At 42.9% G+C, this 18,426-nt stretch overlaps 1 protein-coding gene across 6 annotated transcripts in view; it reads right to left on the minus strand.

Moving 5' to 3' along the window:
• Positions 1-4,194: 4,194 nt before the first annotated feature.
• PDE8B (phosphodiesterase 8B) overlaps positions 4,195-18,426 on the minus strand; it is a 95,334-nt gene continuing 81,102 nt past the window's right edge. For 4 of the 6 annotated variants that reach the window (XM_068666471.1, XM_068666476.1, XM_068666472.1 and 1 more), the window contains 10 exons: positions 17,753-17,829; positions 16,665-16,829; positions 15,800-15,845; positions 15,234-15,369; positions 13,048-13,246; positions 12,221-12,438; positions 11,666-11,801; positions 8,522-8,689; positions 6,833-6,962; positions 4,195-6,274 (listed from right to left, as the gene is read on the minus strand). In XM_068666471.1, the coding sequence (XP_068522572.1) occupies positions 6,159-6,274; positions 6,833-6,962; positions 8,522-8,689; positions 11,666-11,801; positions 12,221-12,438; positions 13,048-13,246; positions 15,234-15,369; positions 15,800-15,845; positions 16,665-16,829; positions 17,753-17,829 (1,391 nt within the window). In that variant the 3' untranslated portion in view covers positions 4,195-6,158. The remainder of the gene's footprint in view (positions 6,275-6,832; positions 6,963-8,521; positions 8,690-11,665; positions 11,802-12,220; positions 12,439-13,047; positions 13,247-15,233; positions 15,370-15,799; positions 15,846-16,664; positions 16,830-17,752; positions 17,830-18,426) is intronic. The other 2 variants (XM_068666475.1, XM_068666474.1) reach the window with 2 other exon arrangements.

Raw genomic sequence — 18,426 nt, forward strand, 5'->3', positions numbered from 1 at the left:
GTTAAAAATACTTAGCTGGGTGATAACTGAAGCAGCTGGAGCTATTCCACAGTGCTCTGTGTGGAAAAGAGGCACAAGAACAAACAGAAGGCTTTCTGCTTTTTTTTTTTATTTACCCTGAGCTGGTGGAAGGGGGTGGGGAGCAGAATGTGGCCCTCATAATCCATGAGGAAATGGTTGGTGACCTGCTACAGCACTTGGATGTACACAAGTTGATGGGACTGGATGGGACCCACCCGAGGGTACTGAGAGAACTGGCAGAGGAGCTGGCCAAGCTGCTTTCCATCATTTATCGGCAGTCCTGGCTATTGGGGGAAGTCCCAGTTGACTGGTGGCTAGCAAACGTGATGCCCATCTACAAGAAGGGCTGGAGGGCAGACCCGGGGAACTATAGGCCTGTCAGTTTGACCTCAGTGCCAGGGAAGCTCACGGAGCAGATTATCTTGAGTGTCATCACATGGCACTTACAGGGCAGCCAGGTGATCAGGCCCAGTCAGCATGGGTTTATGGAAGGCAGATCCTGCTTGACGAACCTGATCTCCTTCTATGACAAAGTGACGCGCTGGGTGGATGAGGGAAAGGCTGTGGATGTGGTCTACCTTGACTTCAGCAAGGCCTTTGACACCCTTCCCCACTGAATTCTCCTCAAGAAACTGGCTGCTCATGGCTTGGACTGGTGTACACTTCGTTGGGTTAGAAACTGGCTGGATAGCCGGGCCCAAAGAGTCGTGGTGAATGGGGTCAAATCCAGCTGGAGGCCAGTCACTAGTGGCATTCCCCGGGGCTCAGTACTGGGGCCAGTCCTCTTTAATATCTTTATCGATGATCTGGATGAGGGGATCGAGTGCACCCTCAGTAAATTTGCAGATGACGCCAAGATACATGCATGTGTCAACCTGCTCAGGAAGGCTCTGCAGGAGGATCTGGATAGGCTGCACCGATGGGCTGAGGTCAACTGCATGAAGTTCAACAAGGCCAAGTGCCGGGTCCTGCACCTAGGGCACAACAACCCCAAGCAGAGCTACAGGCTGGGAGATGAGTGGTTGGAGAGCTGCCAGGCAGAGAAGGACCTGGGAGTATTGGTTGGTAGTGTCCTGAATATGAGCCAGCAGTGTGCTCAGGTGGCCAAGAAGGCCAACAGCATCCTGGCTTGTATCAGAAACAGCGTGGCCAGCAGGGAGAGGGAAGTGATTGTCCCCCTGTACTCGGCTCTGGTGAGGCCACACCTTGAGTACTGTGTTCAGTGTTGGGCCCCTCGCTACAAGAAGGACATCGAGGTGCTCGAGTGAGTCCAGAGAAGGGCGACGAAGCTGGTGAGGGGCCTGGAGAACAAGTCCTACGAGGAGCGGCTGAGGGAGCTGGGCTTGTTCAGCCTGGAGAAGAGGAGGCTCAGGGGCGACCTTATTGCTCTCTACAGGTACCTTAAAGGAGGCAGTAGCGAGGTGGGGGTTGGTCTGTTCTCCCATGTGCCTGGTGACAGGACGAGGGGGAATGGGCTTAAGTTGCGCCAGGGGAGGTTTGGGTCAGATATTAGGAAGAACTTCTTTACCGAAAGGGTTGTTAGACATTGGAATAGGCTGCCCAGGGAAGTGGTGGAGTCACCATCCCTGGAGGTCTTTAAAAGATGTTTAGATGTAGAGCTGAGTGATATGGTTTAGTGGAGGACTTGTTGGTGTTAGGTCAGAGGTTGGACTACGTGTTCTTGGAGGTCTCTTCCAACCTAGATGATTCTGTGATTCCGCTTTGTGTAATTTATTTCTTAACACCTGAAGTCTGAAAGACTTTAGTCACTGATGGCTCATAGTTAAATTTCTACCAAAAAAAAAAAAAGACAGTTTTCGTAGAATTTTTGCGTATGAAGTTACACCAAGGGTTAGAGGAAGAAAGAAAAGTAGACAATACCAGTTCATCAGGTCTGCCCATTGGTCTCTATCTAATGCATTGTTTTAACTGGTCTTCACCAGCAAGTGTTGTGTTTTTAGCTACTCTGTGAAAGGTACAAACTGGGGGAGAGCAGCTTCTCTGGCTTTTTTTTCCTCATTTTGACTGGGAAATAATTTAGTTGTTCATAAAGTGTGTATATATGTTGTTACTAAAACTTTACAGTGAAAGCTTATAAAACTTTCTTTTCCTTTTTTTTGAGAGGCTACTGCTATCATCAGTTACAACTAGAATGGATGAACATCATCTTTTATTACCTTTTCTCCCTTTACCATGAGAACAACTATTTCATCTTTATGTGACTGCTTTTGAGTGAATACCTGGTAGAGATACAAACTTATTTCACCGAACAGTTCTAGTCACAAAACTCATTGTGCATTTTACAGGGATGTAATTCAGTCTTAAATAGTCCTACATGCATGTATAAATATTTATATCTACCAAAAGTGCCATTGTTCTTAGGCTTTGTTGGTAATAGATCTCCTAAGGGACTCCTCCTTTAAAGTTCTTTTTGTTGAAAGAATTGAACAGTTTTTCACATGAACTTTGAGCGTAACGAAGAACACTGTAGGGCGATACTGGCTGACTCTGGTTAAATAAGAATTTGACACTCACTGATAAGTGCAGTGAGCGGAATTGGAGACCAGGTTAGAAATTGTACTTCCATCTAGTGTCCTTTGTCATTGCCACTTTGTCATTGGTCATAGCCAACATGGGCTCACAAAGGGAAAGTCCTGTTTAACTAACTTAATTTCCTTTTATGACAAGGTTACCCATCTAGTTGACCCAGGGAAGCCAGTTGATGTAATCTTCTTGGGTTTCAGCAATTTTTTAGACTTTCTCACAGTATCCTTCTGGACAAAATGCCCGTACATTATACATAATATAGATACATAATACAGTGAACAATTAGGTGATGAGCTGGGCTTGAATTGTTGTAGTAAATGGGGTTACATCATGGCCTACCACTGTCTAGGGTTCCTCAAGGCTCCATTTTGGGGCCAGTACTTTCCTGTGTTTTTATAAATGGTCTGGGTGCAGGACTCAAATGCATACTATGTAAGTTTGCAAGTGATACTAAAGTAGGAGGAACTGTTGACTCCCTTGAGGGCAGAGAGGCCTTGCAGAGAGATCTTGACTAGTTAGAGGGCTGGGCAGTCACCAGCTGCATTAAGTTTAACAAGAGCAAGTGCGGATTTCTGCACCTGGGACAGGGCAGCCTTGGCTATACCTACAGACTGGGGGATGAGAGGCTGGAGAAGCAGCCCTGTGGAAAGGGATCTGGGGGTTCTGGTTGACAGCAATGCAGTGTGCCAGAGAGCCAGCAGTGTGCCCTGGTGGACAGGAGGGACAGCCCTACCCTGGGGTGCATCAAGGGAAGGGATTGTCCTGCTCTGCTCGGTGCTGGTGTAGCCTCACCTCTAGCACTGTGTGTGGTTTTGGGTGCTACAGTATACAAAGGACGTAAAACTATTAGAGAGCCTCCAAAGTATGGCAGAAAAGATGGTGAACAGTTTGGAGTGGAAGATGTATGAGGAGCAGCTGAGGCCCCTTGGTTTGCTCAGCCCCAAGCAGAGCAGGCTGAGGGGAGGCCTCTTGGCGGCCTGCAGCTCCCTCACGAGGGGAGCGGAGGGGCAGGCGCTGAGCTCTGCTCTCTGGGGACAGCGACAGGACCCGAGGGAACGGCATGGAGCTGGGACAGGGGAGGGTCAGGCTGGGGGTTAGGGAAAGGGTCTGCACCCAGAGGGTGGTCGGGCACTGGGACAGGCTCCCCAGGGCAGTGGTCATGGCGCTGAGTCTGATGGAGTTCAAGAAACGTTTGGACAACACTGTCAGGCACATGGTGTGACTTTTGGGTGGTCCTTTGGGGACCCAGGAGTTGGACTCAATGGTCCTTGTGGGTCCCTTCCAACTTGGGATATTCTCTGATTCCTTTTAAATTTATTTTTCCAGCTCAATAAAGCAGAATTGTGTATCTTCACCTTGTGAAAATAAGTATCTCTATCAGAAATATCCTTAATATTTATACAGGGGAGAGAAAGCTGTATCTGTGCACTGACAATAGCATGAAATAACAGCCTGTGAGTCTGCTGGACAGGTAGAAGTCTGACAAAAGTGGTACATGAAGATTCTTATTTCCTCTGCTCTTAAACAGGACAGCTCTTCACACTAATAACTATTTTACTTAGTCTCTGGCAGGGGAAGAAACACAGGATCTTGCAACAAACACAGATTCCACACAAACGCCTTAGCTCGTGTAACAGAACTGAGGCTGAACTTTATTTCTAAGGTTTCTTCTACCATTGATATTTTCTTCCTTGTGACAGTACTGTGACAAAAATACTGAATTGAAATGTTTTACATGGCCGTGATCTTATAGTGATGCTGTATTTAACAAAATAAATTAATATGCCAAAGCTTTGAAACTTGTGAAATTCTTTTTCTCTAATGCAAGCTGCAGTGAGCATTCAGTCATCAGAATAGATGAGATACAACCACTGAGAGCACTAGTTCTAAATAAAGTAATAGTAAAAGCAAAGAGTTTCCTGTATCAAAATCAGAGGTTCATCTGATCTGAATAAAAATCCACTGGAAATGTTGCAATATATAATAAGAAATAATGAATATATGTACTTCACCAGAAACACCATTCTTCAAATATACACAGTGCAGCATTTTAATACAAAGCAACCTGCCATAGCTATGACAAAAGTAAGGTTCTATTACAATTCTAACAAAAATACAGCTTATATACATTTCTCTGCACATACATTTTACGAATGTTTCCTTTTGTTTTCAGAACTTGGTACAAAACATACAAAAAGGTTGGCACATTATGCAAGCTACCCGCAGTAAACGACAATCACTGTCACTTCTTCCACAGCAATCTAAGCTTCTTATTTATTTATTTATTTATTTATTTAATTTACTTGGTTCAATTCTTGATACAGTGTAGGGGAGTGGTAGAGAGTCTGCCTCAGGACCTTTCCTTTTAATGAACAAAGGACTACTTCAACTGAAGTCACAGATTTGACACCCTTGCCTGCAGCCTTGAGTGCACAGTGTTAAAAAATCTGCAATTCTGCTAGTATTTATTAACTGAATAATCTGAGAATAGTTTAAAATTTGAACGCGTGTTCATGGTCTGCATGTGATTAAAATGAGATGTACAAAAATACGCATTTGTGCTTTGGAAGCTTTAGCATAAATTTTGTATCTTAAAACTAATAAAACTAATCAAACTATGTTTGATTTCTAACTTACTTATTTACAACTTTTGAAATACTTTTTTACATCATCAAACAAAACAGCATTTTATTAGGAGGGAAAGAGCAGTACAAACTATAATGCTGTTACAAATTATAACCTGGAAACTTTTTTTTTTTAAAAAAGTTACAGGTTCTTTCTGTAAGTAGCACAATATATGGCCTTGTCATAAAATTTAGATCAGTCTAATAAAATTGATGACCGTGTATACAAACACCACTTTATATAAAAGGGAGGTTGATCGGTGCCACAATGGTTTACATGTAAAACTTGACAAAACATCACATGGTAATGGCTCTAAGGTGGCATAGAAAAATGTGGATGGCGCAAACTATACAGAACATGCTTATTTTCTCCAATTGTGTAACCAATTTTAAAGGAATTTGACTTCTCAATCTGAAATTTTACATAGAAAAGAAGGGCGAGAAAGCAATTTTATACTCTAGAGGGGGTTTGTTTTTAATGTGTTTTTGAGGCTTACTTGTTCTACTCTGCATGCTGTCTTCAGAACTGTGGTTGAAAGAGCTAAAGAACTGGAACAATAATTGGGAAGTTTTTATGGGTTTGTCAACCTATTCTTTTACTGGTGACTAGATCCTGTTTGTGTCTGAGAAACCATTGTGTGGACTGTTAGCAAATGCAGTTTGACAAATTGCAAATTCAATGACAAATGCAAATTCAGTCCTAGAAATTAGTTTCAGAAGTACCTTTTCTGCCACAAACTGATATTTCCAAAGAGCTCTTATTCATATGTGGATTACATAGTCTTTGCTAAAACATTTTTCTGTGGAATTCAGAGACTCTTAAGAAGTGATGGATAAAATATTTCCTTCTTGCCACACAGTCTTAATTTCACATGAAAGGAAACACTGTCCCTCTTGTATCCAAATTAGCATGGTGATTCACAGTGAAACTGGTAGATCAAGAGGTCTGTTTGTCTTCCTTTTGTGTCAGTTGTTGTTTTCTGATGGGAGCCTGAGACTCTTGCACTTTAACTCATCCAGTGTTTTCCAGTGTTTGTAGTTATTAGCCAAGTGTTGCATCAAAACAGGCAGATGTGCAAATGCTGAAATGAAGCGGAGGATCAGTTGTACTACATACACAGAATGTGCAGCAGAACAGCCTAGCCTTGTCTGAAATTAGCATTCTCCTAATTCTTTCCCTCCTTCAGTTGTAAGCTAATGAATACTAAAAGGGGAAAGGTGGTTTTTTTTTTTTTTTTTTTTTTTTTTTCTTTTTCCTTTCCAGTCTTTCTTTCAAGCAAATCCATTTCTTAAAGTATGTTGAGTTCAGCCAATTAGACCTAGCATGTAACCCCGTGATCTCAGTTTCTGCTTTACAGAAGAAATACGTTGTTAAAGGAGCAAAAGACCTAGATAGAAAAAGCTTAGTTTAAGCCCTGCTCCTTCCTTCTTTACACAGAGTGGTAAGCACTCAGCTTTTGCAAAGTGGGAAGTGTTTCACTGTACAGTGAAAGAAACCAGATTCAACAGCATCATTCTTCAGGTCCTGTGCGGTATTGTGTACTGAATACAGGTATTGTCCCTGAGAAAAATGGATTAATGGCCAGCTTGAGGTTTTTTTCATTTTTAGTCTGCAAGGAAGAAGAAGCAGAACTACTTACCATCCCATGCATCAAACATGTCTGTTATAAAATAATCAATGAAGGAAATCTGAGACTTGGGGATGCTGCAGGTGTTTCTATCAAAAACTGGCATTACAACAGGCAGACCCTGTCTCTTCTCTTCATCAGTCTAAGAAAACAAAACTCCAGTTAGCCCCTGAAGCTTTGCTGGCTTTCATGTTAGAATGGCAAAGGCCCAGGGATTAGAGGAATTGCAGTAGGGGGCCAAACTGAGCCAAAACTCAGGTGAATGGCTTTAGCTTCCTGTGCTTTATTTCCTATGGAACAGGGACTGAAATCAACATCTCTTCCCTTTCACAAGTACTCTGCTACTGCACTGCGGCGACTGTTCTTAGTTCCAGTGAGACAGAACTCCATAACCTGGTGATTAGGGCACACCAGCCCAAACTGGAAAACAGACCTTCAGAGTCCTCTAGCAGAGGACAGTCAGACGCATCTTTTCCACAGCTCTGGAGGCTGTTCCAAACCATTTATCTCTTAAGGAAGAGGGAAGTTGCTGTCTTTTTCTCTGCTTGTATTATGTTAAAAGACTAACAGGAGTATGAGTATGTCCTTTAACTATGTGACCACAGATGGAAGAGGGCTGATTGTGTTGCTGTCAGTATGTTGGAAGAGCCAACCAGCTCAGTAGGACTTTATTTACAACATACATTTGAAGTAGTTTAGGCAGCAGCTAATGTTGGAAGTGGCAGCAAAGCAGTCCCAAAATTACCAGGTGAGGTGAATGAAGAGGAGAGCTGTCCTCAGCACCTCATCTTGCTGCAGGTAGGCTAGTGGCCAAGACTGGCAATTTAAAACCAGCTTGACTGCTTGCATGGTACCTTCACTGCTAGGGAGGTATGTCCCAAGTGAGCCTTGATCTTACTCAGCAAGTGAACAAATTTATTCATAAGGATTGAAATGAAATTAAAGATATGTACTAGGCATTACACTTTCTTTTTTTTTCCAGTAAAAATTGTCTCTTATCTGAATTTGGATGGGAAGCATACTAGCAACACCCACCTGTCTTTTGAGCCCAAACTGCAGATTTTCATGCCATTAGTGGCAAATAAAAGCTAAGAAGCTTTGAGTTGTTCAAATCACTAGAAGAGTGTTTCACTTTAAAGATATTGCTGTGTTTGTATTAGAAAAACTGAGTTTTAAGAAAGGATGTTGTGCTTCCAGTTCTGTTTTTCAGGGTCCCATGGGATAAACATTTTTCTGCAGTACTGAGCTGCTCCACCATCTGCCAACTGTAATGATTGTTTAGGTACCATCTTCAAAGAGGAAGGGCCAGCCCAATGATTCAGTTGAGAGGTTCAACAGGAATGGAATTGCTTTTTCAAGCTCTGTTCAAGGGAGGTATTGATTGGAACTAGAAGCTAGAACAATGATGGTGATTGAGTATTAGCTAAATAAATTTGCAAAAGTTGGTCAAGTCACTTTGTTTCATTTAGATGGAGAAAACTAAAAGTGTAAAAGCTTTCCACCATTCTGTACTACAAGCTTCCCAGTAAGCAAATGGCTAGTGTTGACAGAAGAAAATTATTCTGCATGAAGAGGTCCCATTCTGACTGGGGAATAAAATTATACTTCTGGTCTGCCAGGCAGACTCCATGTAGAACAGCAGACCAGTTGACATGCACTTTCTTAAATAATATAATAATCAAATGATAAAAATATACGCACCTGTGCAAAATACTCTTCTGAAATCCTCCCTGCCCATTCAATACATAGCTCTAGGGGGCGACACGGATTTGCTACATCTGCACACTTGATCATCATGCGCTTGATCAGTGTCTGGTTATCTGGAAAATTCTTTCTGTTGGCTGTACATTCACAGTCACTGGCTTCACTCTGCAACAGAGTTGGTTATGAGGGCTGGTGGCCAGCATCCCTGCTATCAGAAGTAAATGCATCATTATTACCTCTGCAGTGCTTATACAGTAAGTGGGCACCCAGCCTGATGCCTTCTCATTCCATGCAGAGTTCCGGGAAGTTGGAGGAGAAAGGGATGGCTGAGAATAGGAGCCGTGTGAAGTAGGTAATGGTAGTGCCACCACATGGCAGTTGGGGAGATTCTCAGCATTAATAGCCAAGTTTGTGAAAAGAGGAGTCATGGCTTTGTGAAAAGAGGAGTCATGGCTCCATATCAGCTCAGGTAGGTTATCCTTCTTTGCATCCCAGCCTTGCCTTTAGGGAACAGGACCATGGTGGGGGAGTCATCCACAAACTACAAGCTGATAAACCAGCATCATCTCTGCTAAGTGTTTAAAACTTCGGTGTAGGAGTGGTAGAGGACTGCTTGATTTAGGTGAGTTTTTACAGTGCAGTTTTCAGTTTTTCATTCACAGATGAGAAAACTGAAGCAGGCACAGAGTGGTGATTTGATTTGCACAATTGAAATTTCTTAACAGAGGCAGAAAAGCAAGTATATGCCTCTCAGTTCCATTATGTTTTCAATCACGATTGCCATTTTTTTGTGCTGGATTTGTACCCTAGGCCTGGAATACTTGTTGGTCTTTGCTACCAGCTAAAATTAAGTATCAGCTAATCTAGGAGATGAACAGTAGGAAAATACAGGAGTGGCATACTGACTCCAGAATGTCTCTGCTTGCTCTGCAGTCAAATGCTGAACTACTTACTCACCACTATGGAGAATGGGTGCAGAGAACAGAGTATTTGTGACAAGTCTGCTGTGACATCATCTGGGTCTTGAATAGTTTAAAGAAGGGCACAGGTATATTATATTCCTTATTGAGTAATAAAAAGCCTCCACCTCAACTCAACATGGTATTAACACTATTCTCAAAATAATATATTTGTGTAATTATGGCCTCCCTTCACTGCTAAATTCAACTCTGAGTCAAAAATTGAACATAAATACTTTTTACCACCACTGCTAAATTAATGTCTTTGAAGGTTTATGGGCAGATATTTTGCAGTGACTCTTGCCAATTCAGGCATTAATCTTCCAACTTTATGTTTAACAGTTAATTTTTCTTCAGCATGGGTAGTCCACAATGAGCTGCCAGATTAGACTTGCTCCTAAACTGCTGTTCAAGATCAAAAATGGGAAGAGCCACCGTTAACAATAGGGAACAGAACAACCTCATATTAGTGAAAAAAACAAATCTGTAATACATGTGATTTGTGCTGCACTTTTATTACTCCCCAACTCCTGTAAGTTTTGAAATAGCCTCTGCCAGAAGATGGTAAGATAAAGGAGAATGAATCAAAGAAAATGGTTTCTGTAGCTTAAACAATAATGGCTGCAATAGAACGTATGGAGAACTTTTAAAAGCTCTTTAGTAACTGCTAGAAGAAATGCATGTGATAAAAGTGAGATTCCCCAAAAATACATCCAGAGCTTGGAAACACTGTGGTTTCAGTGACACTTGTGAATCTAAGTCCTACAGCACAAGGCAGGGATGCCAGAACACAAGAGGTTTCAAAACAGGGGAGGTGGAGGAAGAAATTCAGAAGACAACCTGTCAGAGGGAGAAATTATGTTTGAGAACATAGATTTCCCTGTGCCACTTCAGGGGGCATTTCAGTAATTGCTGGGCCCAGAGCAAGTGGCTGTCTGGCCCACAGGTAAGTACAGGCAGGGAAATCTGAAAGCAGCTAATCCTACACAGCGAGGCATGCTGGTGTGGATGTTACTTTCCTGCATGCTTTGAACTGAAGTGGGATCTCTGCTGTCCTGTCTTTGCCAGTACATGAGGGCAAACCCATGAAATACTCTCCTGAAGTGTCAGGATGGGAGCACGGAGCAGAAACAGCATCAGAGGCCCCCACTGGTGCCCAAACCACATCCCTCTGTCCCATGGGAGTGCTGGCACTGATAGATCAGGCAAATTCAGACCCAGTGCCACTTCCAGCGAGCCCTCCAGAGATGGAAGTGTTGGGCAGTAACAACACAAAGTGCCCACAGAGCCGGTGAAGTTCTGCTGCGTATGTCATTTCCAGCTCAAAATGCTGCGAGAATGGAGCTCAGCAGTCCCTAGGGCAGGTCAGTTAAACCAACATGATGCTGCCCCAGAAGTCGTAAGCCCCACCAGTCCTGACTGGTTTCTGTATCCGTGTCAGTCTACAGAGCAAAAGGTTGAGTTGTGGAGAACTAACAGAAGACACTTTTATTTTTTAGTACCACTGAACTTCACTTCGGTCTGATTTTGTGTGTGTGTGTGCTTGTAATAAAGCACTGTTATCACTAAGTAGTGATAAGAACACCTTTGTTTAGGTAACACTGCTGTAAAGAACCCTCTCAGATGCTGAGCTTTGAGATGACTTTGAGAAGCAAAAAAAAGAAGGCTATGAGGGGCCTGGGATGGGAAACACAGCACTAGGGTGCATGTAACTGATAGGAATAATAGCCGAGATATCTTTTGGCACCACCAGGAATGGGGAGAGATCTCATGAAACAACAGAGGTGTTCCTCCCGATCACAGAGGAACAAAACTACATGGTTTCCTCAGTCAGAGCCCCAAGCTTAGGCAAATCCCACTGCTCAGAGACATGACCGCAGGCACAGGTGCTGACCTGGCTCCCTGCACAGAGTACTGCATATACAAAAGCATCTACTTCCACATTTTATGAACACAAAATAGCTTTGAAAACAAGGTGGATAGGTGTTTAAATGACCTAAAGGCAGAGCCCAGACATGGAAAGCTTAAGGAAGTATTTTTTCACACGTTGAGGTGTGAGGTCATAAATCCTATTGTGGATTGCGTTGGGCATTACCATAATGCAAATGAAAATGATACTTAAAATTATCTGGGAAAAACTTCACTGAAACGCCCAGAGGCATGAAGTCCTGAAGGCACTTACATGTGAGCTGGTCTCCTCAGATGCCATCGGCTTGTTGATGCTGTTCACAAATTTGTTCACGTGCTCAAAGTGCTTTGTCATCTCTGTTGCCAAAACCATATCAATAATGGCCTGGCGCAATGTCCGATAGTGATTTCTAGGAAAGAAAAACAGTTCTTGCTCACCAGCCTATCCTTTCCTTGTTCCTTCCCAGGCAGCACTGCAAAACACAGCTCATGGGCTCACCCACATGGAGTAGGCACCTTCATCCTTATGAAAGGTCTGGCTGGAGGAGGGGCTGCCAACCAGACCATGCCAATGCAGTACATAAAACACTAGCAACTATCTTTATATGCTTCCTAGCGATACAAAACTTGGATGCCTCAAAACACAGAACTAGAGGGTGGGGGAAAAATATCACAGCCTTTTTCTGGAAGAGGTTAAATATTTAATGTCTCAATTCAAATTATATTTCCTGGTTTAGAAGGTAGGCTCTCGATCGTCCCCAAACTAAAGTCCTGAAGCAACCAGTTCACACAAACACACACACGTGCTCCCTCTCTCCAGCAAACCCACCTATCAATGTTCTTGAAAATGTTGCATTTGCTGTCTTTAGCTGTAAGCTGAAATGCCAGTGCCGTGTGATGGCTCTCTAACACAGCAGTGTCATTGTAGAGGACAGCTAATTCACTGCCTGCATTGCACAGGAAAGAGTTGGTCCGTCCAGGGTGATCTACATCATGAATGGTGGCTGCTATTAACGCAGCCACCTCGTCTAAGTGGTCAAGGCTTCCCTACAGAAGAGAGAGATCATGACATGTCAGAAAAATTAAAATAAACCAATTTCTCCTCATTTCTGTGTACCCACAAATATGCAACTGTAAGCTTGAGTGTAGGGACCCTACCTCCTTGTGATCATTTTCCACTCACTGTGCACGTGGATAACCTAGTACAAAACCCCTTCCCAACCTCACCCAAACCCTGCTTCGTTAATGAAGCTTTTTATTGTGCTGTCAGCTAGGCAATGTCTTTGCTTTAGGTCCTCTTGTAGGTGTTCTTCCACTTGGTGCATTTTTCTGAATGACTCTGCTCTGACTCCACTCTTCAGACCTTGTGTGTGTTGCAAAGCTTACAAAGAACTAACAGTCAATTACTAACAGATAGAAAAGATTTTTTTCCCCTATTGTTGCTAGCTACAAGTGCAAATCCCTTACTTCAGAGAAACTGTGTGGGCTGCAGGCATGACAGGAAAAGACCTCAAGGCCAGAGCAACTTGATGAAGCCAGGGCCATTATTTAAGCAAACACGGTGCTGGATGACACATACGAAACGGCACTCCAGAGTGACACCTGAGCAAACACACCAAAATCCCAGCCCAGAGAGCTCCCAGGTGACAGCTTTACCTTCACTCTCTCCTTCCCCAGAAAGAAGGCGGTAGCATGCAGGACATCGGCTGCGTGCGTGGAGTTGTGGTAGGAGTTGGAGGAGTGGTAGTTGGCTTCAATCACCTGCAGCCACGCTCGCAGTGTTGCTTCCGAGCAGTTTAAAAACTCAGAGACCCCAAACCGGCCAAAAACTTTCAAGCCCAAATAGACTAATGGCCTAGAAAACAATGTTAGAAAATAGCACTGCTGCGAAAGAGGAACTTCTACAGTTTTAAAGAATGATGTTTTCTTCAAAGAAACCAACAAGACCTTAGAAATAAAGTGTGGGAGGAATATTAAACATTTTTATTGCACGTCTATAATCTCTAAATAGCCTGGCCAGACTCCATAGTCTCTAAATAGTCAAGGTTACAAATTACTACTTTTACCATCCTTTCAGACTTAATACATTTTGCAGAAATGGCACAGTTCCATTATAGCTTCACCAATTCCTATAATTTTATCTTAGCCTTCAAGAAGCCACAAATAATATATATAAAAAAAAAAAGCTTAAAAGCACGGTTCTTTTGAGCTTTGATTATCTGTCAACGGTTCAAAAATATCTTTTCTTTTGAGGAGAAACAGCACACTTCGAACACTACACAGGCACATCTTAAAGGCGACCAAGGCACAAATGACAAAGTGCCAAACATTTATGGGTTCAAATTATCTTAGGACTTCTGGCATACAGATTCTTACTTCCTGAATATTTGGAGCTGGCAAGACGCAAAGCATGTCAATGCTTCTTGGGGAAGGTGTTAGCATCAGGTCACTAGTTCACATAACCTGCTCCAGCTTAGGAGGACTTTAGGAGGACTGGAGCACTTTCTAGAATAGACAGGAGCCTGCCAGTCTTTTTCCAAAAAACCACAATACCAAAAGCCTCACACTTTCTAGCTTCAAGTTATGTGGGATGGACTAAACAGAAGTGTCATGTCCTGAATCCTTCAGCTAATGAAGAGGCACGAGACAAAGCCACCAGTTAGGAGGCTGTGCTTCCACATATAGGTTATGTAAACTGGGAAAAACAGCAGCTGAAAAAAAGCTAGTGATGAAAGACTGTGGTTCCCCAAAGGCATCATTTCTGAATTGAAAGACTGTGGTTCCCCAAAAATAGCATTGGTCTCGGAAAGAAGAAGGGGGTTCTGGAAAGAAGTGGATGAAGAATCTGGCTGGAGGAAAGATCCTGGAAGCAGGGGAAGACGCTCGAGATCAGAGAGCAGTGCAGATACGAATGACAGGATGTCCCTGGGTACCATGGACAGTGATGGCAGAGGCTGGTAACCGTACTGCTGCAACCAACACAGCCTTCTGCCTGACCCCCCTGTACCAGCAGCCATCTCCCAGATGGGGAGGGAATTTGAGGTCTAGTGAATTAATGCTGAGCAGGGGAGCGATGAGCCAGTGTGTGACACAGTAAAGCCAACATCTGCAAATTAAAAACAGGCAAATGCAAATTCAGACAATGGCTACTTTCTTTAAACAGAGTACAAGAGAATCAGTAGTCTTCCCACTCACTTGCATCTTGGAATGAAAATCACTTTTCTCTCTGAATAACATGTTTATTTTTGTGGGTTGCATGACATCAAATCTCCTGATGCCTTCTTTCATTAAATCTTTCAAAATCTCAGGCCCTTGATCCTGTTGCTGGTTCATCCTTCATCCCAGATTTTTACTGCTATAATCAAAAGCCACAGTTGCCTCACAGCTTACAAAATCACAGGGTGATTGAGGTGATGGAGGGAAGAGGTTTGTTTTTTCCAGCCTGACCACTTGTGCAGCACTAAGAAAAAGGGCATCATTGGGACGTACAGAATGTAACAACAGTGGACTGTGCCAAACAGTGTGACCTGAGTAGAGCAGATAGGAGTCAAACAAGGTAGAAATTGAACAGGAAGCAATCTTGGAGGGCTGGAGATGCTGTCAGGGAAGAGAACAGACTGCACAGGGTTCTCCATGGCCTGCACATGCATCTTGACCCTGGTGTGTGCCTGGCTTCTTTCTACGTGGGCTATCAAGGCATAGAAGTGAGCACACAACAAAAGCCAGGAAGGCAGCTCTCACAGACTTTCAGTGTCTTTCTTTACTTTTTCCAGAACAGAGCACTTTCAGCTACAGAGCCTCAGCAACACTTTTACCAGCACCCAGGAAAAGGAGTCAGGTACCTTTTATTTGTAACAGCTTCCAGTTCAAAAATATTGAAGTCCCAGCTTTCCTCATTATCCAGGAGCTGTGCAATACACGGTGGAACATCACTGATAGTGTTTGGCACTGAAAGGTGACTATGGCTCAGGTTCATATCTGTTGAAATGGAATTTGGCAATTACAACATTTATGGATTTTTTTTTTTTTAACATGCAGAATTCAGTTTAGAAAACAACTCTTTTAAAGAAAAACAATTCTTTCTCTTACATGAAAAAGTCTGTAAAAGCCTGTAATATTATATGACTACCAATGGTTTGGAAATAAACCAGAAAGATCAGTGAACATCTCTTTGAATGACAATTTAATTATTTTCTGGTCTGATTTTCTACCTTTTGAAATGCATTACTTTAATTATTTGGATCTGCTTCAGGTCCAAAATTGAGGCAGTACAGCACTTATTCTCCAGTCACTTAGATGACTATTTCCAAAGACAAACATTTCACTGCAAATTAGCATGAAGTTCTATGTCACTAGCATCTACAAATGAAATAACACATGCAAAGAAAATTTTAAAACGGTGGCTTACTCTTAGAAAACACATACTCATTTCCTGACAGTCTTCTCAAGCCATCCTGAAATAAACAAGTCTATTATAAGCTTTAGGCAAAAACAGCACCTGTGCATCATTTGTAAAAGCATTACCTACAGTTTCTCTGTAGGTCCTATTCCTGGATACTGGAAGTACTGCTCCCACTGTAGCACCATAAACACCATCCATATTTTAAAGTATTTCAAAACAGGTGCGAAAGGTTTCATGGGACACTAGTATGAGATCTCCAGAAAGGATATTACTAACCATACAGTGTTCTGACCTCCCTGACCCTTTTATTGGTACCTGCACCATTTCATCATTCACATTAACCACCATCATCTATCTTTCACTTCCTTTACATTATTTTGACAAGAATTAGCTCACTGTTTGTTAAAAAAATGAGGTAATCCATGATGAAATCTGGGTAATCTGTCTCTGGCAGACAGTTTTGCTACCATTATGGGACCAAAGTCATAACCCAATGAAAGTAAAACTTACTCTTGCTATTGTCATCTAGTTGTCAGGTAGAGTAGCTGTAGAGCAATCCCTCTAATTCCATCTAAGTTTCTAGGGTTTCTAAAAAGTACCTCCTTGAGACAAAGCAGATTGGATGATATAGTTTCTAGTGGTGACCACATTCACTTATATATGAGGATGAATGCATCCAATGGACTGAGACATAGCCATATCTTACAACATCTCAGTGCTTACTGATGGTAGAGATGCCAAACACTTAAGTGAAACAATGATGAATTACAATTCCCCTTCCCATTCCTTGTGAAATTTTAGCTCAGCAGAGCACTGAGCTGTGATGCAGGACACTGGTAACAGTAATTTCATCTCTACTAATTTTACTCACAGTCATCAGACCTCCAACAAGATCACTTGTGTGAGGATCTTCATCTTTGGTACCTAGCTGGGGGGAGTAAAGTTCTGTTGTCCGCAAGATTTCCAGAACTCTGTCCAAGGCCTCTGCTACTGTGATGGGGCTGTTTTCTTGGGCAGCATTAATTATGTTAATAACCTGAAAGCAGTGTAGGGAGGCAGGCAAGGTAGAGTGAATACCACATTTTTGTTTTCTTGCTACAAAACGCTATTGGCTAGATTATGTTACTTCCCATGTACCAAATCCTGTGTAATTTCCCCAAATCCTGTGTAATTCATTTTCTAAATACAAAAAAAAAAAAAAAAAAATGGGCAGAGAGCAGCAACAGCTGGGCTGTGGCTGAGGGAGAAGAGGATGGCTTTTCTTTGCCTTCCACAATGCGTTTCAGCTGCAATCCGGGAAAGCAGCAATGACACTAAGGCAGCACTAAGGACTGCTCCTGGCACTGCCAGGACTGAGAAGGCTAAAGCCCTTGCTTTATCCACAAGCTGCTGCAGGGGCACTACAGGCTGTTCTTGGGGAGAAGGAAAAGGAAAGGAGTCAACTGCTCTAATGGGCAGATAGTGCTGGGAAGTGAAGAGCTTGATGATGAGAAGATGGGGAGAGAAGAGAAAATGGTCTGAGGATGGGAGTTGGCGGACACCATGGTTTGTGGTACAACTGACTATGCAGCTGGTTTGTGATAGCAGTATATGTGTAACACAGACAGTGAAGCAGGAAAGCAAGAGACAAAATGTGATGCAGATGTTACCTCTTCTGCATGCTATCTCATAAATACCAATGTCAAGAGCCAAGGTGAGACTGGAAATACATGCACAGACCAACAAAGCAGGGTCCTCTTCCTGCCACAAGCAAGGACACCCTTTTCCCCTTTTTACCTTTTTCTTCATGACTAGGACTTGGAATGAGATGATGAGATGCATAAAGTTTTATGAAAAAAGTCTGATTTAAAATATTCTGTTAAATAGAAAGTAAACCCCTGGCTGTACTGCCACAAGCTATGTTTTTCCCTAAAAGCGCAACAACAAATCCTGAGTCTGTGCAAAAGGCTCAGGGCTCACCTTTGTGATAGGAGCTTCTATTGTCATTGAGTGGATCCTTGCCATCGAGGAGTACCGTCGGGTCTGTAAGCTTGGAGCTGTCATTAAAGAGAGCACTGATTACATGCTGCAGAGTGTGAATCATCTGACACTCTTTACTGAGTGCCAAAGGCTGTCATTAGGGAACAGCATGACAGACCCCAACCTTGACTCCCATTTCTCCTGTACCTCCCCTCCTGCAAATTCTTGCTTTACCGATTATTTTCTTGCAGCGCTGTGTATCTGCTTTGCAGCCACCTCTCACTGCTACTGTCCATTTGCTGTATACTTAAGCCGTACTAAACTTCATGCCCAGCACCTCCCCCTGCCCTCTTGCTTGCCAGTGTATTACTGTCAGACGGCTTCTGCTGTGACTGTACGTGCTCCTCTCATCTCAGCAGAGCAGCTGCTCTGACGAAACACGTTACTGCACCCTGTAACTTGTGCTTCTCACTGCTTACTGTGGCAGAAAGAAATCTCTGCCACCGCCATCCCAGGCCTGGCAGGCAGTCACAGGCAGGACTAGGCGCAGAAATACTGCTCTCAAGTAACCAACAGCAACAAATCCCATCATGTCCCAAACTAACGAAGCCAAAATACTGGTTAGGGAGCAGAAGCTGCAGCTTTCCGCTAGTGGAGGGCCTGATGCTTCATCA

This window comes from Anas acuta, chromosome Z (genome assembly GCF_963932015.1).
Source record: "Anas acuta chromosome Z, bAnaAcu1.1, whole genome shotgun sequence".
Lineage (NCBI taxonomy): Eukaryota > Metazoa > Chordata > Aves > Anseriformes > Anatidae > Anas > Anas acuta.